At 44.3% G+C, this 26968-nt stretch overlaps 1 protein-coding gene and 1 non-coding gene across 22 annotated transcripts in view; both read right to left on the bottom strand.

Moving 5' to 3' along the window:
- Positions 1 to 26968, bottom strand: part of RIMBP2 (RIMS binding protein 2) — a 240764-nt gene that overhangs the window by 59774 nt on the left and 154022 nt on the right. For 20 of the 21 annotated variants that reach the window (XM_053279070.1, XM_053279076.1, XM_053279081.1 and 17 more), the window contains 4 exons: positions 16730 to 16819; positions 14664 to 14786; positions 6425 to 6529; positions 4157 to 4207 (listed from right to left, as the gene is read on the bottom strand). In XM_053279070.1, the coding sequence (XP_053135045.1) occupies positions 4157 to 4207; positions 6425 to 6529; positions 14664 to 14786; positions 16730 to 16819 (369 nt within the window). Of the gene's footprint in view, positions 1 to 956; positions 999 to 4156; positions 4208 to 6424; positions 6530 to 14663; positions 14787 to 16729; positions 16820 to 26968 lie in introns of those variants that run through there. The other variant, XM_053279092.1, reaches the window with a different exon arrangement.
- TRNAA-GGC (transfer RNA alanine (anticodon GGC)) lies at positions 14210 to 14281 on the bottom strand. Its single transcript has one exon. It is a non-coding gene; the product is annotated as a tRNA-Ala (tRNA).

The raw sequence follows: 26968 nt of genomic DNA, 5'->3' as shown, positions 1-26968 counted from the left end.
TGGGGGACTGGGAAGGGGATGGCTTGTCTAAAACCACCTAGTGTGCTCACAGCAGAGTTGATCTTCAAACTGGGAGTTTCCCAATTTGTAGCTCAGCTTCCTAGCCACTATGTTATGCCAGCTCTCAAAACACAGAAATGCTTACAGCAGCCTAATTCTCCTGCCAAGAAACACTGGTACCACTGGTCAACCCCATGTCAGTGATGAAAGCTCAGCAATATTTCTGCTGCATGAATTTAGTTTGCAATCGCCTGTCCTGCTCCATTTGAAACACCACGAATGTGCTTGCTCTTTTGAGGTCCAACATCTGTTGGAAGCAAAAACACATTGTCCTGCAATCTGTTCTCAGGGTTTCAAAGTGAACATCACCAGGCTACACCCTCTGAAACACCTTAATATTCATGAATGTGCTTTTAGACAAGTGTGTCTTTGCGTCAAAAAAGCCCTAAAAGACTTGGGCCCTTGGTATTTAAGAGAACGGCTTCTTCATCATGAACCCCACCGCCCATTGAGATCAGCAGGAGAGATCTGTCTGCAGTTGCCACCGGCTCATCTGGTGGCTACTCGAGGATGGGTTGCTGCCCCAAAGCTTTGGAATGTACTCCCTGCAGAAATAAGACCCTCCATGACAATTTTAAAAAACCCTTTAAAGACGCATCTGTTTACCCAGACTATTAATTAAATATTGTTTTAATAGTTTTAACATTATTCTAAAACATTGTTTTTAAATTTTTAAATTATTGTAATGTTTTAACTTTTTTGCTGTCATTTATTTTAACTAATCTTTTAAATTTTGTCTGTTACTTATTTGTTTTAACTAAGGTTTTAACTCTTCTGTTGTCATTTATTTTGTTTTGTTTTAAACTGCCCAGAGACATAACCTTTGGGTGGTATAAACATATGCTAAACAAACAAACAAACAAAGAGTCCCACTCCAGATATGAAATCATACAGACCTTAGTACCAGGTGGAGGGATGAATGCTCATTCTGGTTTTTGAAAAGACCTACAGCCCTGGAGATGGAAAATAGGTGATAGCATTGTGAGAGTTCCAGCTTTCAGTGTGTTATCATGCTTTGATTGTCCTGACCATATTTGCAATGCTGTTGCAAATTGTGTTTTTAAAAACACAAAAACTACTGTAAGATTTGATTGATGTCGGAGGAATGGAAATGAAAATTGGCAGAAATGTCCTCCAAAGATTGCTCCATGAAGAGAACACAATTTGTTCATTGCTGACCCTAACCCTTTCCTGTGTGTAAATTTTTTTTATCCTAATCATTTAGGACCCGGGATAAAGAAGAAGCGATCACACTGAGAAAACTGTAAATGCAACAATGCTATCACCTTTTTTATCTCTAGGGTGGGAGATGCTGCTAAAAGCCTCAATGAGCATTCATCTGTTGAGATAGTAGTACTGATGGCCAAAATATGTGGGCCTGGCTCATGGAGTATTGGGGGACAGGGCTGCATCTAGGGATGGCAGAAACAGTCTGACAAATTTCTCTGAAAGAACCATGGCGAGGGGAAGATAGTTAAAGGGCTCCCTCCCGCTATGCGGTTGGCCCTGTGGGTGCTCTTTTTTTTCAAAGACACTGATGAAATTTTTAAAAGACATCTTCAGAAAGAGGCACAAGAGGAATAGCAATTTACCAGGGTCAGGGACCAGGTAGCAGGGACAGTGCCTTGTAAGTAAAAATAGTTGGAGGGTTATGAACATGCCTTTCCCCCCCAACCAATAGTGGCACCACAATACGGAAGATATATAGAAACAAACCTCTGGGCTTATCTTCCTAAGCAGAAAAATAATTGACCCAATAGGCCTTTCTTGTGGATTAATGATCAGCTCAGAGGAACGGAAGGTGCAGAGGCCCAATCCCAGTTCAATAAAAACATACCCAGTCATTAATTCCCAAGAAATGCCCAGTGTCAAAGATCATAATTGCTCTTAGAAGTTGTTGATGAAGCCAGCGGAGGCATATGGATTTTTACTTCTCCAGGCACCAGCAGTATGGACAGGGCAATTAATGGGTTTTGACTGAGCCAGGAAGATTATTGGACTCAGCCCTCAATATTCCGTTTGGTTCGACATCCTCCTTTATTGCTAGGTTTATGATACTACCAGTGAAATCTAAGCTAAATGCCGAGATGCTTCCAGTGAAATAGGCTCTTCCTAAGGCATTCTTTGCAAGCAAATCCAAATGAGCTTCTGTAAGAATTAAGGGGGCGGGGGAGAGAGACAAAATCCCTCTTCTAGCTGTCCTGGGTAGGCGGCCACCATCCACTTTTTAATATGAGCAGATTCACCCTTCCAAGGGAATATTCTGGGAGAGTAAAGTGGAAAACCCCTCCCTACAAGAAAGGCTTGAGCAGTCTTAGGCCTTCAGGAGCATGTGACTAGAGCAGAATCCAATGAGGAGCGACACTCTATAACAACAAGGATTTATTAATAATTGGATGATAAGGAAAACTATAGAGACCTCAACAATCGCTACTTCCTTTCAAGTAAAATCCTTCCCCAGGAACTACAAGAACCATGCAGTCAGGTCCAAGCACTTAAACAAGAATAAATTCCCTGATGTTTCTAGCTAACCTGGTCCCTATCCTTCAGAATTACTTCCAGGTAAGGAACTTGCAGTTGATTCCCAACCCAAGGCTGTAAGTCTCCCCTTTTCTTACAGTAGTTGCTGATCAGACCTCACACTGAGGCCTCCAGGGAAGAACTGAAGCTCTCTCACACCCCACCCCTGCTTCTCTATGGCCTGTTGTCCAGTAAACTCTGGGCCTCACTCTGGATTGGGCCACAGGGATTTGATTCTCCTGGGCTTTCTTCCTTATCTGGAGAAGCCCACCTTCCAAAAGGTTACTCTAATTGAGGCCTAGTCCACCCTCAAGCCTGACCATCACTACAGTTTCTATGCTGATCTTCCTCCCACTCCTAACTAAACACCTTGAAGTCGCCACTTCAGTTGGTCCAAAATATTTCACCCATGTTCTCCGCCTTTCCTTCACTCCCATGGAACTGTGGCATACACTTGACCTTGTCCATGTTTCAAACAACCTCCTTCATCTATGGGTTGCCTTCCTCTAGGGCTTAACCTAGTCCCTCCACTGCCTGTTGACAATGGCACCACCACCTGCTCCTTACCCATGGCCACTCCTCTCACCCACCCACCTGTACCCTTTGACCTTTGAAGAAAGGAAGTTAAATCTCTCTCTCTAAAAAAAAGGATGATGTGATTTCTGCCTTCTTTGTGCACTGCCTAGGAATTGTTAAATATGTTTAGCAAACTATTGTGTTTAACAGGTGCACTGCAAACACAAGGCCAGAGCAGATGTGATGCTACATGGGTCATTAGTACATCTGGGTTTTTGCTTCTAAATTTAAATGGCAGCCATTGGGATGGCAATCAGGAAAATACCCATTTGAACCCTAGGAGGGAAGATCCCATAGTGGGTGATTTTCATCAGGACCGCCGCATGGAGGGAGGGGGTAAAAAGCCCCCTTCCTGTACACTATAGTTCTAATCAGCCTAATCCCTGCAGCTACTATTTAATTTTTTTTTGGGGGGGGGGAGTTGAAACCCTATTGATGCATTTAGCATAATGACTAGTTTGATGCATAGACACAGGTGTTCAGAGTTGCCGGGGGTGGGCAGGGGGGTTCTAAAAGCAACAAAATCAGTGTAGAAAAATAAGAGTGCTAATAATGTGGGCCATCAACCAATCTAAGAGTTGTGATTTGTTGATCTCCTGACCTATTATACTGAAATACAGTTTTACGCATCTGTTTGTGAGCTTTTCAGTTTGTATTCCATTTTCAAATCAAACATGCAAAATGATCAAAACCTCAGTAAAGGAGCCCTTTTTGAGATACTGAAGGCTGTCTGAGAAATTCTCATTTAGTAAACAAAATCATTCTTGGAAGGTAAGCCTAGCTTTGACTGTTTTAAAATTCTCGTTTAGAGTAACAGACTTGAACCAGAATGAACTCAACTAATAGACAGGTTCAACCCTATCAACCCAACTGATTAACATTTGCTCTTGATGCTTAATCAACTAAAGCTTTTGTTGATTAATCTACTAGTGGAATTTACAGCCATAATAATAAAATACTACAATTATCAAGCTATGGAGATGCATCTAGCATTGCTTACCTCTAGCAGCTGAACTGCACCTTCATGTTCTTTCTTAGCTTCAACCTGAGCCTGGGATGGCAAAGAAAGAAGAAGAGCATTATAGCGCCTTCATGCCATTTTAGGATAGTCAGGAACTGCAGAGTCTGATGGAAGCACTTTGGAAGAGGAAGGCAGTCTCCCCATAGAGACTTGTTAGGGGCTCAGAGACTGCCGCTATGAAAACATTCCATCACTGAATGCTGTTAAAGCCAAAGACTCAGATACATTTCCCAGCCACATCTCTTGGCTTGTGGAGAGCCATCATACCCCGGGCCTGGCTCAAGAGCTTACCTTCCTTCACAGTTCCCCATCTTCCTTGCAAGTTTGCAACCCCATGTCAACAAGCTTTTGTGCTTCAAGGAATGGGAAATGGGGCAAGAAGAAACCCAAAGCCAATAAACCCTCTAGTTTTAAATGCACTCAGGCCAAGGAGGCAGAAGAACATAAGAACAGCCCTGCTGGATCAGGCACAAGGCGCATCTAGTCCAGCATCCTGTTTCACACAGTGGCCCACCAGATGCCTCTGGGGAGCCCACAGGCAAGGGGTATGTACATACCCTCTCTCCTGCTGTTGCTCCCCTATAACTGGTATTTAGAGGCATTGTGCCTCTGAGGCTGGAGATGGTCCACAGCCATCAGCCTAGTAGCCAATAAGGACTAGTAGCCAGAAGGATGCCAGAGAGCAGGTTCTTATTAACAAATTCATGTAGGATGGGTACTACTGCTACTATCCTTGATAGCTCAATGAAACTTCCATGTTCTGAGATAATATAGCTCTGAATACCACATGTTGGGGAAAGTCTATTACCTCCATGCCTTGCTTATGAGACCAAGCATCTGGAACACCTGTGTGGGGGAAAAGATTCTGAACTAGATGGACCTTCCTTCGGATTCAGAAGGGTTGAGTGCATGTAAAGGAGGGTTGGTCAAAGAGCCCTCTGGCTGTTGTTGACCTACAACTCCTATCATTCCCAGCCACAATTTATTGTGGCTGGGAATTATGGGAATTGTAGTTCAACAACAGCTGGAGAACTAAGATTATTGTGGCTGGGAATTATGGGAGCTGTAGTTCATCAACAGCTGGAGGGCCAGGTGTGCCCACCCTTGATGTAAAGTTACAGGACTCATTCATGTATTCCTGAAGGAGGGGAATACTGCCCCACTCTTTCTTCACTCTATAGCCTGAAGTGGTTCACCAAAGGAGTCGCCAGAGGACAACCCAAGAGGTTCCTAGCTCAAATCCTGCCAGATCAAGATCCATTTCTCTGCCGCAGAACAGACTGATCCTGTAGTGGCTGCTCTGAATCTCTGACTGCTTAAAAATGCAGAGTGTGAAAAAGCAGTCTTCCTGCAGCCAGGCCCAATTTCCTATCTTTCTCCCATATATAAATTCAAAGTACACAATAACAATGTGGAAAGCGATACCCATAATCAGTTGCCGCCACTGCAAACCGAGGTTCATGACAAAGTTTGATATCTTATCAGATTCCAGTATCCACATCAAGTCTGGGAAGAACAATATTATGTTCTGCTTTCTGTGATGGGGAGGCTAGATAGGGGCTGCTTGAATGGGAGAGGCGCTTTCTATATCCTGAAAATAGCATAATCAGAGTGACTGTTCTGTCACAGGGGCTAAGATGAAAACAGCAGTTATTAGTTTTGTTAATGGGAAGCAGAGCTTCAGAATCTCAGGAAACCAGAAATAGTTGGAGGGGCAAACAGAGCACTTGTGGCAGCAAAGCACTGAAGCTATAGCTCGGTGGTAGAGCATCTGCTTTGCATGGAGACGGCCGCAGGTTCAACCCATTACAACATCTCCAGGCAGGGTTGGGAGAGACTCCTGCCTGAAACCTTGCAGAGCCTCTGCCAATCCATGTAGACAATACTGAGCCAGATGGACCAATGGCCTGACTCGGTAGAAGGCAGCTTCCTATGGAGCCTGAGTGCTGGTTCAAGCAACACACACACACACCCCTCTGGAAGACTCACCAGAGCTACAGAGCTTAGCAAACCCTCTGAACAGATTGCACTGGAACATTCTTAGGACACTCTGAACACTCATTGCATTAGTGTAGCAGTATGAACTGGGTCTGCCTGTGTGTGTTGCTCACTCCTACACTGAAAACACAAGGACGGACAGCATATGCCTTGGTGTGGTGGGCAAAGTAACTGGTCTGCTTTGTGGTCTGTGGCCTGTGCAACTGGCCTGGCTGCTTGCCTGTGGCTTCTCCCTGCCCCATTCCTTACCTTCTGCAGGAGTTCAATTTCCTGCTGTTTTGCGTTGAGAACAGCCAAGGCTTGCTCATGCTCCAATTCCAGCTGTTGCCGCCGTTCAGCAGCCTCTCGCATATGCTGTGGAGTAGACAGGGAAGCAATCCATTAAGTAGGCAAAGAAACAGCTGCACGTTTCCTTCCCAAGATGAGGACATCAATGTTTAGGAGAGCAATGCTAATCCTTAATGAGTGGAGTGACACACTGGAGTGATGCCAAGTGAATGCAGCAGGAACCTGAGGAGTGTGGGACATTTGACACATGGTCTTCGAATTTTAGCTCTCCAGCACATGTTCAAATGGCAGGAGCACACAGATGCAGGAGCTCCAGAGAGGAATCTCATCTCACAGTGCAAAGTTCTTTGCCAAAGCATGTTAGTATCGTTTGGATGTATACTCCAATTCTCAGCCAGTCCTGGCCCCCAGATTTGAAGACTGCTGTCAATTTATTTATTTGTATAGCCAGTGGCCGTCACAACATAAATACGTATGCACAGACAATCCCAATACTGAGATGTAACAGCTTAAAATTATAAACGACTGTTGCTAAAATAAAACCATTTTTAAAAACTCTACAATTAAATAAGAGAACCCCATGACAGCAGGAGCTAATCTATGGGCAAAGTGGGTGGCGCTCACCTTAAATTTCTCAGTCAGGCATGTTGTCTCTGCCTCCATTTTGTGTGCCTACTGCCTCCCTCTGTTGTTCCCTGCTGCTCTTGCCTGCAGCCTGCTGCTGCTTTAAGAGTTGTGAGGTGGGCGACGGTAGCACCAACCTCAAAGAACAAATGAAAAGCCCCAGATCTTTTTTGCTTTTAAAATTTTTATTGATTTTTACAATATCTTAACAATCTCGTTACATCCAATTAAACAAATGTTGACTTCCCGCTCACCAATCCGCGCGAACCACTAACTATACAATTCAACCATTGCTATAGTAATTCAAAACATATATCCTATACCTTACAAACTCGATTTTACTCTACTCAACCTGCTAATATTACTAAATTTCAAACCCTGTTGAAAAATCAATATTAGAAAAATAGTTCTTTAGGTATAATAAGAATAGTTTCCAATCTTCTTTAAAACATTCCAAGTTTTGATCTCTTATCAGTACTGTAAGTTTTGCCAGCTCAGCATATTCCAAAATTTTTATCAACCAATCTTCTTTTGAGGGCAATTCATTATCCTTCCATTTCTGCGCATATACTATTCTGGCTGCCGTGGTTGCATACATAAAGAATGTTAAATTAAAAGCCCCAGATCTTTTAAAATATTGATATTAATAAGGCAGGAGCCAATAGGCATGCTCACTTTTTTCTTCTTCTGCAAAGTGAGTGGACCTAGGAACACCCTATAAACCAAGCAGAGAGGGACCAAGCTGTTTGACTCCTCAGGCAGCCACTCAGAGTGCCCGGAGGGTGGGAAGTCTTTTGCTTTTAGCTAAGAAGAAGAAGAATCCAATCACCATTTTGGTTAGAGAGCAGGTAGGCTGGCTGGCTGTTGGGAAGTCTGATCTTTTGCTCGTTTCTTTATGTTTGTTTGGAGGTGAAGAATGCAACCTCTGCTTTCTCTCCCTTGCTCTCTGATCTGATCTGTATGCAAAGCATTATGGCCCATTCCCAAAATGACATGCCATAAAACCTTGGAAGGAACAGCAAACTGTAAGACTGCACTAATTAGATTAGAAACTGGCATAAGAAACCAGAAAGTTCTTTGAAGGCATATGCATGGATTTCTGAGTCCATACTGCTTTTCAAATAATTGCAGAAGTGGCTTTCCATGTGGGTGTGGTGTAGAGAAGGAATGGATTCTGTTGGAAGGAAAATATGCAGAGAGCTAACCAGTTTTTCCCCTCTGGGTTGTGACCAGGATCTATAAGATTTTTATGTTCACTGGGGGTTATGGTTCATTGGGCAAAGATCAAGGAAGTGACCTCTATTTAAAAAAAATCTGTCGCTTGTTGGGATGGACACCCAGGCTAAGTGGTGGGCACCCAAGGCAGGCAGAGAGTGTACCCAGCTGTTCAGTGGACATGGAGTAGGGAGAGGTTGTCCCCATGCATCTTTGCTTCCCATGGTGTCCTCTAAGTTACAGGAGATAGTTCATAGCTGCAGCAAACATCACTGAAAAATCGTTGATTTTTCTATTATTTATGTATGCATTTTTGAAACAGACAGGCAGAGCTGCCCTTGTAACTTCAGAATGCATTTGTTGTCCAGTTTTATAACTAGTCTCTGCTTTACTTGTGGCTTATATAGATTTATTTACTTTTACATGTATAGCCTGTGCTTCCTCCAAGAAGCCCAGAGTGGTGCACATGGTTACATTCATCCTCCCTATGGGGAATGTTATGCTGAGAGAGAAGTAATTGTCCTAGAGTCACCCAGTGTGTTTTGTGACTGAATGGGGATTTGAACTTGGATTCCCCTAGTCTAACCACTGTACCACTCTGGCTCAGAGTTCTTTCTTGTTGTTATTTATTATTAGTAGCCTTCATTTTTTAAATCAAGCCCTGGTGACTTCAGAATGCATCAACTCTCTTCTGCATCAACAGAAGCAGCCTTTTTAGCTGGACTGTGCTTTACTTGTGGCTTGTACAGTTCTTTTCATTTTGATCCTGCCGTGTTAGATACAAATCTACACACTACTGTAGCCCTAATAGGCACTGCAAAGCAACCAATGTTTTCCATATTTCTCTGTATCTCTGCTGATGAGCAATTGAGATTTGTGTGCGTGTGTGTTTGTATGTTGATTACACTCAGCAACAACTCTACACTTTGCCAGTTATTACTAAGTCACCCATCTAGTCCTCCACCTCTGCAGCTGCCTACAATTAGCTCCACCTCTCACTACCTGTGGCTCCACCCATCACCTGCTCTGCCTAGGTCCACCCCCACCATCCCAGGAACCACCAGCCACCACAGCCTGGCAGTCAACATAGATTTAGGACACAAAAAAGCTCTCCATTTTCTTTCTGCTAATACAAACAATGCATCCCTGTAGGTGACAAATTTGTCCATATCTTCCAACAGCCTTCCAATCTTAGTTATCTGACTGTCCATCTAGAAGTGTTTGAAAAGTAAGAACTAACTGCTCCCTAGGTGAAATATACAGAGGGCAATATAGGATATAACGAGGCTATTCACACGATTGCAGAAAATCAGGCTAGCCTCCGCTAGCCCAATTTTCTGTAGTCGTGAGAACCACCGAGCTCAGCTGCGAGCCCGCTGGATCTTGAGTAGGTAACCCGCTCAAGTAGCCCGCTCCTAAAACTGGGTTTGTGGAGAGAGTGCTCTGCAAACCTGGGTTTTTTAATCGTGAGTAGCCGCGGCTCCGCGGTGTGACTACTCACGTGGAGACCCCCGGAGGGGAGGCGAAAAGCTGCCTCCCGGCTCTGGGGGTCTCACCAGCATGCCCAGGGCATGCTGGAGCTTCCGGGGACCAATCAGCCCCCACTGGCTCCTACATGGAGCCGGCAATCGTGTGGGTGGCCGATCCGGCCGCCCAGGGCTCCCACCCTGCTTGTGTGTAGCAGAGCAGGCTTAGCCCGCTCTCCCAGCTCACTCTCGCAAATCGGGTCTCACTGATTGTGAGAACCGGCTCAATGTGTTATGTCCTCACTTTGGTTAGCTCCACAAACCCAAAGGTATGTATTAACTGACAACTGAATAAATCTTCCCACGAGAAATTCTGTAGGCACAGTTTGAAAGTGGAGCTGGGTGAAGTCATGTCTAACTGTAAAAAAGGTGAGTTCTTGAAAATACACGGCCCTTTTATGTTCTGGTTTGATTTTACAATACCAAGATAAACCCCTGGTGATTTGAAGAGTTCCTTTGAATCTTTTAAAAGATGCTTCCTAATTCCTAGTACCTAACATCTGTCCTCAGTGACATCACTAGCTAGGCAGAATGCTATTTTATGCTATTTTTGAAATGCAAGGAGTTACCCAGTGTGTTCCCAAATAAATCACTTTGTTTAATAGCTGCTTGTTTTGCCTTGGGACTGTTCAGGCTCTTGCCCCATTAGGTAGCACGTATTATGGGTAGGTCTATGCCCAGCAAGTTGGGAAGCCACTGGCATTAAGCAAAAGCTGTGCATAACCTGATGGAAGGCATCTCCAACTGATTGATTGTGGCCATGCAAGGGCTTGCTTGGAATAAAGTGCATACTTTGGGGCAACAGCTGGGTCTAGTCTTGCTCATGAATCCTGCTGGATTGAGTGACAAGCCAGTGAGGTCCTTCATACTAATTTCTGGACTTGCATGTGGAGAAAAAGAGCCAGTGTGCTGTCATGGATAGCACAGCGATTCCCACAGGATGTACCTAGAACATGGTTCTGGGCTCAGCTGTGTGCCATGGAGGAAATTACTAGTGGTGCTGTGAGAAATAAATTCAAGGCTCCTGTGAATCCCAAAGCACACATCCAAAGAGGAGGCAGGCCCACATCAGTAACTCATGCAGAGACACAATGTATCCTATTCCAGGTGGGTTGTTGGCCAGATCGGTGTTACAGCTGAGACAGAGTTCTGGGTGGGGCGTCCCTGGGGAAGGATTCAGACCTTGGACAGATCCAAGAGAGAACAGAAGACAAACAAGGGAGTCAAAGTATCTCAGGAGGTTAAGCTGGAGAATAGCACCAGAGTAGAGAAGATGTTGCTCCAGCAAAGCCCTGGAGTTAACTGTAGATTGCTGGTTAGTTGGCTTGTTGGACTCACCTCTTCTCTGGAGAAGCTTTGGTGGATTAAATAGGCCTTGCCCTATTTCACAGGCACTGACTTCAATGGTGGAGCGGGGGGGCTCCATCTAAAATGTCAGGTCCTTAAGGAACCCCTCTGAGTTGGAGGACAAAGGCAGCCTACTCTCACTGAAAGTGCTGATGGTACCTGGTACCATCTAAGTACTTTAGTGTAGTCAAAAGGATTCTAACAACTTTATAGATATTGGATTTGTTTTGAGAATTTCCAGAATTAGTTATCAAAAGCTGCATGAAACTTTTTTATTGTTATTATTCTGCATGTCTTTGAAGGACTAAAATAGGAATGAAAGTATCCAGGCTTGCTTTGTGTAATGTCTTTTTGTAAAGGGCAGAAGGCAAATGTTGGGAAAGGGATTTTTCTTTTTTCGGTTAAACCAAAGGCAGAGCAGCTTCTTTTGTTCCCCCTCAAATGTACATGCTGTGCCCTCCGCGGCTTCCTTTTTGCTTGCCCAACAAAGTTAAGATTCTAAGGCAGCGTTTGAAATTCTCTGTGTTGATCTAAAAGAGACTGCTGGTGCTAGTACTGTGGTTTGGTGAGTTGACAAAAGCGAACAAAGCTCAGGGGGGGAAATGAAATTCCTATACAACATTTTTGTAAAAGACAAAAAAAAACCCAAATCCAACCTAACCTTTTTAGAGCAGCATTAACTTGGAAACGTATATACCTATTAATTTGTATCCCTACAAACACACCTTGGTGTGTTCTGCATACCCTCTAGTTTGTGGCAAAAGTGCAGAATTTTGCTAGCTAGTTACCTCAGAGCCTCAGTTTTCCCTTTTAAAAAAATCCACATTTCTAGCTCTCTTGGCTGAAGAGAAAGCTGAAGAGAAGTTAAAAACATCTTCATGTTCTGCCCTGCATGTCATTTTTTTATTTGCCCCACCAATTTCAAAGGTTTAGGGAAAACCCCAAAGACAATGAATGAAATACATTTTGCAAAACCAAACCAGTATATGCAAATATTCCTCATGCAGCATTCATTCTAATGATAGAAAAACAGGTTTCCTGGTTTTTAAAGTAGGGCTGACCCTGCCCACACACAATTTTGCTGCCCTATTGGCCGGTGGCAAAAATAGGGGGCATTCAGCTATTCTGGAGATGGGGCAAAAATAACAGTTGGACACAGCACTCCTCCTGGGAGCCTGAGGGCCACCATTTTCCCCACAGAACCTCTTGTCATAATGACACTATGCCATTCTACAGTATCTTTCTCTATGTCCAGGTAAAAATGGTGACTACCAGCTCACAGTCAGAGGGAAGAGCATCGTGCTAGAGATATGCTCCCAGAATTACCCTCTGGCTATCTTTTTCAGTCTAAAAGGTTGCCCAGGTATCTGGCCATGGCATTGTCAACACTATCCCACCCCCATTCCCTCCAAATGGCTTGTTTAAGCGGGTGAGATCTGGCGACTGCACAAACTGACCCAAGAGCAACTTGCAAGAGAACCTTATCCAGAAAAACTTACCCCGGGGAAAAACTTATTTTAGAAGTTCCAATACAGTATTTATAAAATCGCCTGCCGATATTAACTGCAACTCGAGCAGCTTTCTGAAAGTCTCCACCTAAGCTTCAGAAAGATAACTGGGACACGACACAGAAAGCGGTGCAAATTTAATTCCATGCTAGAGCGAGCGATCAAAGGGTTTGTCGTCTGCTTGGCAGACACAGTACTGACACCAGAGGAGTGACGAAGAGAAATGGCCACTGGCTTGCATCAGTGGAGGAGGGGGAGAGAGAGCTATTTTCTTTGAGTGGCGATATTTAACTTTTCAAAGAGTTAAGCTGGGTCAGCACATTTAAACCCCAGCTCTTCTGCCAAGTTAATATATCTTGATATATGAAAGGGAAAATTAAAACCATTACAGCTCAATGAGGAAGCGGGACTTAGTAGTGGGTGATTTGATCATTAAGGGCATAGAGAGATGGGTCTATGACCCGTGTGTAGACCGCACAGTCACTTGCCTGCCTTGTTTGAAGGTTGCAGTTGTCACGCTGTGTCTAGGTAGGCTGTTAGGCAGTGCTGGGGGGGAGTCAGCTGTCGTGGTGCACGTTGACACCAACGATGTTGGGAAATGCCGTCAGGAGGTCCTGGAAGCCAAATTTAGGCTGCTAGGTACCATACTGAAGTCCATGGCCCCCAGGGTAGCATTCTCTGAAGTGCTACTTGTTCCACGCGCAGGGACAGAGAGACAGGTGGAGCTGAGGGGTCTCCATACGTGGAGACAACGGATTGTGAGGAACTCCAAAAAGATCTCTCCAAACTGGGGGACTGGGCGACAAAATGCAAATGTGGTTCAGTGTAAGCAAGTGTAAAGTGATGCACATTGGGGCAAAAAACACCAACTTCACATATACGCTGATGGGATCTGAGCTGTCGGTGACTGACCAGGAGAGAGATCATGGGGTCGTGGTGGACAGCTCATTGAAAGTGTCATCTCAGTGCGCGGCAGCTGTGAAAAAAGCTAATTCCATGCTAGGAATCATCAGGAAGGGGATTGAAAATAAAAATGCTAATATTATAATGCCCTTATCCAAACCCATGGTGCGGCCACATCTCGAGTACTGCGTACAGCTTTGGTCACCGTATCTTAAGAAGGAGATTGTAGAACTGGAAAAGGTGCAGAAGTGGGCAACCAAAATGATCAGGGGACTGGAGCACCTTCCTTAAGAGGCTAGGCTACAGCATCTGGGGCTCTTTAGCTTGGAAAAGAGGTGACTAAGAGGAGACATGATCGAAGTGTATAAAATTATGCATGGAGTGAAGAGGGTGGACAGAGAGAAAGTTTTCTCCTTCTCTCACAACACTAGAACCAGGGGTCACCCCATGAAACTGAAGGTTGGGAAAATTAGGACAGACAAGCGGAAGTATTTTTTTTTACACAGCACATAATTAATCTTCCTGGTATTCCTTGCCACGGGATGTGGTGATGGCCACCAGAGTGGATGGCTTTAAAAGGGGTTTAGACAGTTTCATGCAGGTTTTCATGCAGCCCTACCTGGAGATGCTGCCAGGAATTGAACCTGGGACCTTCTGCATGCCAAGCAGATGCCCTGCCACTGAGCCACAGCCTCAGCCTCAGCCTCATCTGCAGCAGTGGCAAGAGCCAAAAGGACCACAGGTCTTGGGATTCAAGCTGGCAGTGGGCTTTGAATATGGGACCTGAATTTGGGATGTCAGGCAGGGATTTGACCTGGGGGAAAACCAGGAAAAACACAGGGAAAAGGGTGGGGGTGTTCAGTTTTCCCCCCAGGCCTTCCAAGCTCTGCCCAAAAAAAGGAACTATGGGGAAACCAGTCCAACCATTAAAGAAACCTCATGTGGTATTGCCTGGCCTCCATAAATGCTTCCAGATCATGATATAAATAGTAAAACATTCTAAACAATAATTTGTGCCTCACATGTCAAATGTTCAAAGTAATTCATAAATGCTTTTTTCTGGTGATCTCTGCATACCTTTAGGACTTGCTCTAAGTTCTCCAGTTTGGCTTGGAGCTGCTGTTTCTCCTTCACAGCCAAATCTCGTTCTTTGGTCACTGTGGTGAGGGTTTCTCTAAGCTGATCATAGTCTGTTTTCACCTGAGCAACAACATGGAAAAAACTGTGAGCTGAGATCACAAATAGTCTTTCAACAGATGTCATGAACACAGAAGAAGCACCATACAGCTGTTGTGTATAGATCAGGGCTGTACCACTTCAGCTCCTCCAGATGTTTTTGGACTACAACTCCCTTCATCCCCAGGCACAGTGGCCAATCCTCAGGGGTGATGGGAAGCAGGAGGGCCTAAGTTGTGCAGCCCTGGACAAGACCATGGGTGGGAACGCATGAAGGAGTATCTATGGTGGCATAGGCTGGCAGGGCAGATTTACAGCATCACAGAGAGCTCCAAGGGAGCAACATATTCCAACAAGGGCCAGAGGTCTAGTGAGCGTCTCTTGGGCCCATGAAGTCTCCCGAAGACATCAGTACCCTACAACTCAGACAACCTCTCATGGGCTCTACCACCTCACCTAGGGAGTGGAAACCTTAGAGGAGCATCCCTCTGGTTTGGTGTTTTGCACTCCTTCTCTTTTATATCAAGTTCCATCTAACCTATTGCTACTGGTGGTATGCAGAAACTGGGAGTGTCAGAATGGTAAACTGCACCTGTGCCAATTTTAGAATTATTTTTTAAAAATTTTATTGCTCCAACCAGAATTCAGGAGGAATGGAACAGAGGGCAGAGAGAACCAATGGAACCAAGGGGTAAATTGTCAAATCCCAACTGCTGCTGGCAAAGAGGACAAAAAGCAACTCCAGTTTCCAAGCTTGGACTCTGCGTTTCCTTCAACAGAATTTGAATTTTTATTTATTGATCTGGTATGGTGGGTACCCACAGTCAGTGGTTGACACATAAAGACAGCATGCTATCAGTGGAACCTTATTTTCGCCGTCCCTCTGAATGTTGCCTTGAGCAAGGTGCACAGCTGTGACTGATTATGCTTGTCCCATAACCAACATGCTTTGTGGAGCCTGTCAATCCCATTTATTTGTGTTTATGCAAGTGGATCTAATGATCGCCTCAGCAAGCTGCTGTCTTGGGAACATATGGGCCATACGTGAAATGAAATTACATCAGAGTACCGAAGTCTTCCCACTCCCCATGGTGGTGAGAGACAGCTGACCTAGTTTGAAGGTGCAGCCCAACTTCTTATGAAACATTTTGCTCTGGGATGAGGTCCAAATGGGTAGCTGTGCTAGTCTGCTACAGCAAACACACACACAGAGAAAGAATGTGTGACATCTTCAGCACTCACAGATTTATTGCAGCTTGAAACATAATAAATCTGTTAGACTTAAGGTGCCACAGGACTCTTTTCTTTTTGCTCCAGGATGATACTGTGTGGAGCATAGCAAACTGTCTTATACTGAATCAGACCATTGGTCTAACTCTGTACTGTCTACACTGAACAGCAGTGGCTTTTCAAGCAGGAGTATCTCCCAGCCCTACCTGGAGATGCTGGCAGGGATTGACTCTGGGGCCTTCTGCATGGCAAGCAGATGTTCCATCACTGAGCTACAGCCCCATCCCCTAAAGGGAACATCCTACAGCAGCCAGCACCCGCATGTAGTCACCAACCCAAATGCAAACCAGGGCAGACCCTACTTAGCAAAGAGAACAATTAATGTTCACTACTGCAAGACCAGCTCTAATCCCCTGTGTCCTAATCAGATGTGCAAGAAGCTGCCCAGTTGCATAGAACTTCCTCAAGGGCACAGCCGAGCCATAAACTGGTTGAAACAGTCGTTCCTTCTCTCCGGAGCATTCTGGAACTGACAGAAGAGTGACATTTGGAATGTGTTTGCACACACAAATATATTGTTTGTTATATTGTTCATCACTGGTGATGAACAATATAGCCCCACTTCCCAGGACTATGCCTTGATGACTTTAAACAGCCTGCATGAGAGGGGACCAGTGTTTAAGGCGTAGAGATGGATTCAACATGAAAAAGATTTTCTCTGCCTATGAAGATGTTACCTGGTCATACTGCAGGGCCTTGTGGGATATGCTTGCATATTGAAGGCTCAGGCGGTTCTTTTCATGTACAGCATCCTTCAGTTCATTTTCCTAGAAAAAAGAAACAGTATTAAAAAAGCACAGTGTGGTATCTTATTAATATGACCTTAATTATCCAGTGGATATGCCTCGAATGCACACAGAGCACTGTGGATATTGACGTGCTGGGAGGGTTCTGAAAATTCTCAGAGATGGAAATGTTAGGGAACTGCTTTATCCTGGGCCTGGGTCAGATCATGGGTCCATCTAGTCCAGGATGGTCTGCTCTAGCAGGGGCTACTACAGCTACCCAAGATCCCTTTAACACCGGAGATTGTGCCCAAGACTTTCTGCATGCAAAGCACATACTATGCCATTGAGCCGTGAACCCTTCTAGAATTAAAACCATCAATATTCCCTGGGGGAGAAGAAATGATTATTAAACCAGTTTAAATCTGTAGTGCAGATTTGAGCTTTGACATGTTGCAAGTCAAAAGGGATGTTTTTTGCAACACTGAGAGAAATGGGAAGAAATTAAAACCGAAAATAGAGATGCCTCCAAACAAAAAGAGGATGAAAGAGTCACTTGGGAGATGCCTGGAAAAGTAGTTTTCCACACTGGCACTGCTACCAAGAAGTCAAACCTGCTGGGAGTTTTTCACATGGGGCTTTTAAATCCCTTTAACTCGCACCTCCTCCGGAATGAAGGGGGTGCGCTCACATATCCGCCATATTTATCCCGAAGTCCCTGTGAGTTATTGAGGAGCAGTTCACACACAATCCAGGTTTTTCACAGCGCATGAGAGTGTAGCCCAATTTATATCCGGGGTAAAAAAAATCAACTATTCGTGTTGGTTTTGGGGGGCAAATTTGGGTACACAGTAAAGCCTCCCAGTAAACCTGCGATAAAGCCTGCTGTGTGTAAAAGTCCCTGGAGGGTTATGAGTCATGAATATAGCTTGCACTCCACTCCTACTCCCTCCAAAGGAGGGAACTGCAGGGTAGGTCTATCAGCAGCTCTTGACCATCCACACCACCCAGAAACTCTGGGTGGAGAAGCAGAATGCCAGCCTCTTGAACCACAGCAGACCAGAACAGGTCATATGGTCAGGTATCTCTTTTAATAATAAAGGGGTTATCCACCATGCAGAATGGGAGGGTGCAGCTGAGCAAGTTACGGGGCTTATGATCCTAATATGGGTAGGCAGAGCACACAGACAGCATTGGAGATCCATGCACATTCCCAATCAACAGGTGTGTGTTTGCAAGGATCAAGTAGGAGGAGGAGAGAGTGATCATGTAGGAGGCAGGAGCTGGGTAGGTCAGCTTTTCATCCACCCTCGAAAAAATCCTGAGGACAGAATGTGGGTTGGCAGTGTCCATCCTACCCAGTGCCTGGCTCCCACACAACCACTCTCCCCTCCTCCTACCTTGATCTTTGCATTCACACAACCAATGATCAGGCGCACACATGGCTCTCCAACCCTGATTAGGGTCATGAGAATGAGTCCACTGTTTCTTCCAGTATATAACCTCCAGGGTTCCACATATGAAAATAGGAATATTCTTGTGAGTACTTTCCTGTGGATGTCTCCCACAATACCTTGCCACAAACTCTGCTTGGTCTCCTGCATGTTGTATTCATTTTCTCTGGACTAGCCTGCCCCTTTCCTCTGATTTAAAAGCAAAAGAAGGCCTAAAGCTATGAGCTGCACCAGCATGTGAAACAGCTGAGTGTTTGCTGCACAGTTCTGTAGTGTTCATGTCCGTGCCCTGGGATGTAGGTGTACAAGAGGCACAAGATGCATTCATTGCCATACACTTCAGTTCTAGAGACCCTGGGGAGGCAGCTGAACTCTAGCAACTCACATTAAAGGTGTTTCAAGAATGTCAAAAATAGAGAGCGTGGACAGGAAATAAGGGCTGTGCCTGGTGAATGAGGAGTGTTACAGCATGTGCTGCCGGTTGGCCCAATCACAAGGCTCATCATGCATTCTGACATTCAGAAGCAAGAGACAAGAGTTGGAGCAACAGTGCCTTCACACACAGCTTGCAGGTCACTGCAAGCAGGGTCATGCCATCCTAAACTGAATAGAGCTTTCAGTAAACAACAGGAAGTGAGGGGAATTCCAAATGGGAGACAGTGGTCTTCCGGAGAAGGCTCTAAAATGGGTCACTAACTCAAATGATAAACCATTTTGTTTCAATGGAAGGTTGTTTCCTTGCCTGTTCCAAAATGGCTGGCTCATGCGCGTGCTCCCTCCAATTATTAAATTATTATTTTTATTATTTATATACTGCTTTCCAACAAAAATAATTCTCAAAGCAGTTTACACAGAAAAAGAATTAAAAGGAGAAGATAGTCACTGTTCCCAGAGGGCTCTCAATATACACACACACCCCTACCTACCTCTTGGAGCAATGGATTGACAACATCCATTCTATTTTCAAGAAGTTAATTATATCTTAATATCTCCGTGTACAGTTCCCAAGTAAAATGAGGGCTGCTGTTTAACCTATTAAACTCAATCTCTTGCCTTCCCTGGCAGCTGTTGAAAAAGGCAAGGAGACTTGAGATATTTAAGAACTCATTAAACCAGATACTGCAGTCATGGTGCAAAAAGAAGTAAAGCCATTGCTTAAACATCAGCTAGTATGCAGATAGACAGACTGACAGACAGAAACTTGTAAGTGGTCGTAAGGTTTTGGTTATCGGCTAATACAGCTGTGCTGACTCTTCTTTAAAACACATATGTAAGGAAAACCAACATGCCTGCAGCCTGATCCTAACCCTGATTTTATACTAACAGAGATGTGCATGAAAAAAGTGGCTGAATTTAAAAATGAAATTCCACATATGAAATGACACAGTAACACTAAGGGGCTAATTAGCAGATTAAAAATGTCACAAGAGAATCCACCAGCTCAGTAATTTTTCCAATGAAATTTAGATCCAAAATTCATGCTATCTATCTGTCTACGTACGTAACACACACCACCTTGATATCAAGATTCTAGTTCTCCATTGGCTAAAACAACACACAAAATCTGCACGTAGCTAATATAGAAATGCTTGTTGATCCATTCCCAGAAATACACCTCAAAACCAAGCTTTAAATCATATCTGCTTGAGCCAAATTCTTCTTTTTTTTTTTTAAACCTATTTCCCAGAATGAATGCAAGCAGTGTTGGAGACTGTCGGCAGTGAAAATGCTGAGAGAGAAAGAAGTCAATTCCCCCCGCAAGCCATATATTTTGATATGCAACCCTCTTGGCATCCGTGTGAGACAACCATTCAGAAAAGCAACCCCCTTCCTCCTCTTGCCGGCAGTGTTCCAGTTCAGCAGGGAGCCAGGCCACTGAAGAGCTCTTAGGGGCTTGCACTCAGAGAGCTTATTTGTGAATGAATGTTATTTTTTAAAAAAATTTTTTTTAAAAGTTACCTTATAAATCAGTTGCATCTTTGCAGAGAGAGTTTCAGAATTCTCTTCCGAGGTTTGAAACAAATGCAACATTAAAATGTATACATATTTCAATGGATACAAGGCTGATGGACTCCGAGAATTCACAATGGGGAGGTGATGTTGGTAGGTTTAATGCGATCTGACACCACTCTCTGCGTAGCAAGGTTCTACATCGCCCGGAGTCAAGCATCTGTTGTCCTGTGTTCTAGTTAGCTCATGCATCAATTTTTGTGTCTGAAAACAAAATCCATGCACTACTGGATTGTAACATTGTTTGGCGTGATTTGTTTACCTTTTCTTTCTCAGGCGATATGACATGCCTCACCTGCCTCTGTTTCCCAGCCCCTCTGGTAAATCACTGTCCCTATTTCTGCCTGTTGGGGATAACTTCATTTGTGCAAGCTGCTAGATTTCAAGGTTCAGCCTCCTTCCGTGGCAACTACAGTTATTTATTTAAGTATCTGCACCCCACCCCTCCAGTGCGATGCTGCTCAGGTCAGCTCACAAAGACAACAAAAACAGATTAAACAATATAAAATTAATAAAATTCAGTTCAAAACTCGATCCAGTTAAAACCAGATCTACAGATTAAACTCCTACTGGAAATGTACAAAGAATAAAAACCAGAAAGTCTCTTTAAAAAGATGGATCTTGAGTTTTTAAAAAACCTTGAGGGAGGGAGCATGTTGAAGTGTATTTGGGAGGGTATGCCAAAGCCAAGGGGCCATAACTGAAAATTTCCCGATTTCTAATCCCTGCCAACTGGATCTCAGTCAGCGTGGAAGTCGTGAGCAGGGCCTGAGATGTAGAACAGAGGGCCCTGGTGAATTTGTATGGGCAAATGAGGTCTTGCAGGTATATTCTGGGTGAAAAGCAATGGAATGGCTCTCATCTCTAGTCTGCACAGATTTAAATGTGTGAGCATGAACCACCAAAGGCACCACAGAATGCTCAGTCTGCCATTTCACACACTGAAGTTGCTGAGGTATATTTTGAGTTATTGTCAACATATGGTAGAACAATTTCCCCCCTAGAATATCTCAGAGCAAAAGAACCACCACTTTTTGTGCTTTTAAAATTAGTGCAGGATAGGCTGTTGCCAAAAATAAGGAATAAGACAACATACAGCAAACAGATGAGAGCCTTCAGCATTGAGTAATGAAGGTGGGAGAAGGCCTTCTGCAGCAGTCTTTGGTCTGTGGTCCGAAAACCAGAGCAATAACTAGTGTTTCCCCATTGTCATTTGTGAATGCTTAGAAGATATGCCTTATAGATTCTCTGTATTGAACACACTACCCAATAATGTCAATCATTGTTCACACTAGGATTTCTCTTACTTATATTTCTACATCCCCCTATAGCCAAACCAAATGTAGTCCACTTGCTAAGTATTAGGCTCTCCCTCCCAGGTGTCAAGAAGAAGGGTTCTAGCCTTGCCTTCTTTCCAACATCTAGTTTTACTATGGTGAGGGCTTTATTTTTTATAGAGGGGCATCCAATCATGCAAGCTCCCAGCTGCAGTAGGAAGTGGAAAAGTCTACAGCAGGTTTGTTCAAATTCCCTCCCCCCAGCTGTTTTTGGACTACAACTCCCATAATCCCCAGCCACAGTGGCCAATAGCCAGGGATTATGGGAGTTGTAGGTGAACATATGCAGGAGGGCAGAAGTCGAGCATCCCTTATCTACACACAAGCTTACCACTTCCGTCAACCCTCAGTAACATGGGAGCTCCCCAGGAGCAAGAGCAAAAGGCCTCCACCTATTGAGGAGCTGTCCAACAGGAATGCAATGGTCCAGGGGGTTCCAACTTGGTTCCCCAGATGTTGCTGGACTACAATTCCCATCATTCCCAGTCACAGGGGCCACTTAAAAAGCCTTTGAGTTAAATGCTGAGCAAAAAGACTGTTCTGCTGCTGCAGGGTTGATGTGTATGTTTTTATTTAGAAACCATCTGCATTTCAAATGCACTCATTCCACAGGGTTTCTTTTAAGATGCAAATTGAAACATATACTCATAAGGGAGAGGATCAGCATAGCACCACTGATGCTCATCCCTCAACAAGAGAATCTAAAGTAGATCATGGGATCTACAGTACATAGAAATAGCAAGTATGCTTTTTTTAAAAAACCCGAATAAACCAGTTGCTAATAATCCCTTCAAAGCATAGGGTTGTTTCCTACAATTGCTTTCTGAAGTGCCATCAGTATCTTGTTACCAAATAATTATTTTTTTCCTTCCAAGAAAAAGTCAAGTGTCTTTGCGGGGGTGGGGGGAATGACATCTTGATGCATTTTGAGTTTTGAGCAAAGGCACTTGTCATCAGACGACATCAAAAACCATTCACATATATAGTGTCATCATCTACAGTTCTCCAGGTTGCAGATGGAACCGTGCTTCCATGAAGCCCTACCCCATGATCCACAGACAGCCATGGTACAATTTCACTAGAGCTTTTTCCAGGCCTTTCCCTGCATTCACAAAGGCTAGAAACTTGTCTCCTTGTTATTGTTGGTTTCTTTATTTCTAAACCAAGGAACCAAAAGCCCTTCCCTTCCAGACAAGTGGTCTCTTGCTCTTCCTGGCAATCTCAGCAGAGGCACAGAGAACAGCAGCTACAAACTTACCTTTGCGCTGTGAAAGGAACTGTGAGCAGCAGGGACCATGGGAATTCACTCTCTGGTAATTAAAGTACAGTAGAAGACGATTAAATTTATGCAGGCTCTTAAAAATGTTGCTGTAAAGGCTCTCTTGAGTTTATATTTAAATTGCTAACCACCATATGCTCTGTTGGCACCTGGGGATCTCTCAGTCTCTCATTTCTTTTCCTTTCCTTACTCCATTAAATCAGGGATGGGCAAGTGAAAGACCAGGACCATTTCTCCCACAAATGGTTGTCTGCATACCTTCCAACACTTCACAGAAAACCACAGAGGCATCCTTACATACTTTCCATACCTCCTAAGCATACATCAAGTAGACCACCCCTCCCCCTTTAAATAATACTGATTCTTTAAATAATACTAATTCTCTGTCAGCTGTTCATATACCTGCCAACATTTCACATAGAGACATACTTTTAATACCCTTCTTCTCTGACCAAGAGTCACTGCCCAAGGTCTCTCCCAGATGCTACAACACAGGGCTGAAACCTCCACTACATTAGCTGTATGCTACATTTATTTACTTTGCCACAACTGGTCTTCTGCAGACTTAAAAGCCAGTGCGACATTACATATTAGAAAAATAGAAGCTGCCCTACAATATGTTTTCAAAAGATTTAAAATACATACCACAGCAACTGTAGTATAGGAACTGGCAGGCTGTGCCATTCATAGTGCCTAAGCGTTCGTGCGCATATGTTTAGGTGCATGTGCAATAGAGTTAAGGAAACAAAAATATACCATGTATAGAGCGCAGTTCTCATACACTGCATTTTACAAGAGGCATTCCCTGATGAAGATGTAAAGACTAGAGATCCCGGAGAACCAACAAAATTGTAATAAGGTATCCCTAAAAGGATACAACTGGGACAAAATAGGCAGTTATTAGGGAGAAGAAACGGGGCAGTTTCTGGTGAATAGGGCCAGTTTGAGCCCATGGTGTGCAGCAGCCTGTCCCGTGTCGATTTCTGAATCAAGAGTTTCCTACATATTTTCACAGAAAATAAGGCCCAGAGTTAGAAAGAACAGGCACTCACTGCTTCCCGGTACGTTTCCTTCAGGATGTGTGAGGAGAACATGCTACTAGTACTGCCCCATTACAGTTACAGTAAAACCCCAGATTTCTCCATTGATTTTTGTGAGACATGACTTGCTTCTGCTCCATGGGACACTAAAATGCCTCCTCACATGAAACAGGAAACGGCCTATACAGACAATAAGATGCTTCATTTTTACACGTATGTGGTGCAAGTTCTGATGGGTCTCTCCTTCAAACATGCAGTGAAATTTCCCACCTGTCAGGAGGCTGTTTCCTAGCCATTTGCTCCCACTACGTCTACAAACCATTCTGGACTCTCAGCTAGTAATCTGCCTAACAAAGGAGTGGTCAGCTAGACTCCTAACAGAGACGCCTCTTAAAGTCATCTTAACAAGCTAAAATGAAGACAGGGATTTATCGGGGCGGGGGTGGGTGGGGAGCAGAAATATGTCAAAATCTGGTTTCCCTAGATCGAGGTTTCCAAGAGATTTGGAAGTCTTTGGGGCAAAGACAGGGTTAGATGTTGGGTCTTGAGCAATTAAAGAACATAGAAACTGGGGTGCTGGGGAGGAATATACGTCTGGGAGAGCCCCCTGTTCAAAACAGTAAAAACATCCCCTTGCTTCTGGTCCTAAAGATGGCAATCAATTTGATCCTGGGGGGAGGGGAGGGGGGAGGGAGGGAGTGCCAGCCTGGTTGAGCTTTCCCAAGAGAAGGTCCTTAGCGGATGCACACAGGGAATAGCTCCAGCCAAAACAGCAGCATGTAAACTAGCCCAGGGGCTGGAGAGGCACAACAGCCTGGAAATCTAATAGGCTGCCTATTCTTAAGAGAGGGATTACTGCAGTGGAGGGGGAAAGGCAGGCAGGCAGAACAGTGCAACAGTCAAGAATCTTCATCTGGAGCATCAGGGCAGATTCTCACAAGGGCTCTGTGGTGGGAGGGAAACAACCTGAGATGCTGTGAGCTTCCAGTTTGCAGTGGGTTAGTTGCCATGGTCAGAGTGGGCAGATGGTAGATCAGTTTCTACTACTACATCTCTGGTGGCTGACAGTTTCTGAATCATTTAATGGCAGCAACAACTAACAAGGTCCCCCCACCGCATAATGAAAAATTCCTGAGCTGAGCATGTGCTCAAAGGCCCCGTGTTCCTAGTTCTAAGCGCATGCCCGTTTGATCCTCTCCGCCAAGCCATTCTTTTACATTCAGCTTTGGATGATGGCCCTAAGGATTCTAAGTAACATATAAAAGAATGTGAGAGTTGGAAGGGACCTTGGAGATCTTGGACACACAGTGCCTTCGTCTGGAATTTTCAAGGCAGCAGAGGCAGAGTATTTGCAGTGGGGGGGGAATTCATTTCATTTTACAGAAAAGAAAACCATCAATGTTCCTTACTGTTTAAAAAAACAACACACCTTCTCAGGGACTTCCTCAGCCACTAATCAAATTGCCAATGCACTTAATGGCATGGCTGCATTTTTAAAACAACTCCAATAGTGCAGCCTCCCAAGCGCAGTGAGGGAATCCGCTGTGCGTAAGGAAATCACGAGCAATCCAAAAGAGAACCCTGAATTTGGACCCACATACTCCTTTGTGCGCATCTTGCACATGAAACAAGGTATTAAATGGAGAACTGGAATGTTCCAAAAGGAGGCCCTGGAGCTCCCCAAGGGAAATTAAAAAGGCAAACCAGTTTTACACACAGAGCATCACAAAACAGAATCTATCTACATTTAATGTGTACATTTTTTTTCTGTTCAGTAAACACAACTTCCACGTTGCTGCATATAAATACAGTCACCGCTTGACTATATAATAATGACAGTGCTTTAGAGCCTGCAAAGCACATCACAAGTTTTCATTCGCAGTCATCCTGAGAAAAACCCTGTACTTGATCAGTAGTAATATCACCGCCCGTTATATGGTTCCAGGACAGTGGGACATAGTCTAAGTGATGCAAGAAATCCGTGATGAGTCTCCCAGTGTTCTGCTTGTATTGAAAATGCTACTGCAGAGGGCTGCAGATTTGATTTTGAGAGTGCTGGGTATGGGTGTGCTTACATCCAGGCAACTGTACATAGGATTGTAGCCTTAAGAATGAGATATGAACCAGGAAGTCTCTGAATCCAACACTTGTACCAGAATATTGTGAAATTTGCAGTGTGGAACCTTATAGCACAGGAGAGCTAAATCTGGACATTACAATGGAGAGCAAGATTTTAGACGTCTGAATGTGTTAAAATTCTGTGTCAAATGGAGAGCAGGGGGACTACATTTCGAAACTGATATTTTTAAAAAATGCTAGTGCTGTGTGCTGCTGGTCAACCACCATCTAAGTGTATCACTTGACCTTGCTATTTACCTCCTACTCCACAGTGAGGAGCTATTTTCTCATGCCACAGAAACACACACACACACACACACACACACACACACACACACACACACACCTCTATTTTCATGTGACCAATGTTGGGAAGTGTGCTAACTGGAGGCCAACGTTCTGGCCAAGCGCCCCCGCCCCAAAGAAGGAACCATCCAAATGGATTTGGGGGATTTTCACACACATTGTCATGGTGATACAAGTTAAAATGATGATATCTGCCAGATCGGTGGGTGGCTTTCTGTGTGGGCTGACATGAGAGCCAGACATGAATCAACCTTGATTAAACAGTCAGTTTCAACTTCAGTTATCCTTTTTCTTACGGATAATGAAAATGTGGTTAAGAGAATCAGCATTCCCACATATTCCTCAACATGGTTGCTTTAATGCAATGCACAGAGGAGGGGGGGGCGGGTGAGTGAAGGGGAGGGGATCTGTGGTTGTCATGGTAACATGGTCCAGCAGGTGTCAATCCCATAGCTCATATTTAAGGAGCAAGAAATGCCTTGGATATTTTGTAGGAACAACAAAATAGCAACTTCACCCTATAGCCCTGATATAATTTTTGACACCTTTTCGGACACAGAGGCCTTTGCACGATGCTCCAGGTTGCTCAGCAGCAGCAAAATGCCTCCATTCGGGCAAGTCACATTAGGATCGTAAACGGCAGGGGG

The sequence above is a fragment of the Hemicordylus capensis genome, chromosome 15 (assembly GCF_027244095.1).
Source record: "Hemicordylus capensis ecotype Gifberg chromosome 15, rHemCap1.1.pri, whole genome shotgun sequence".
Taxonomy (NCBI): domain Eukaryota; kingdom Metazoa; phylum Chordata; class Lepidosauria; order Squamata; family Cordylidae; genus Hemicordylus; species Hemicordylus capensis.
This window is presented reverse-complemented; position numbering and strand designations above follow the sequence as displayed.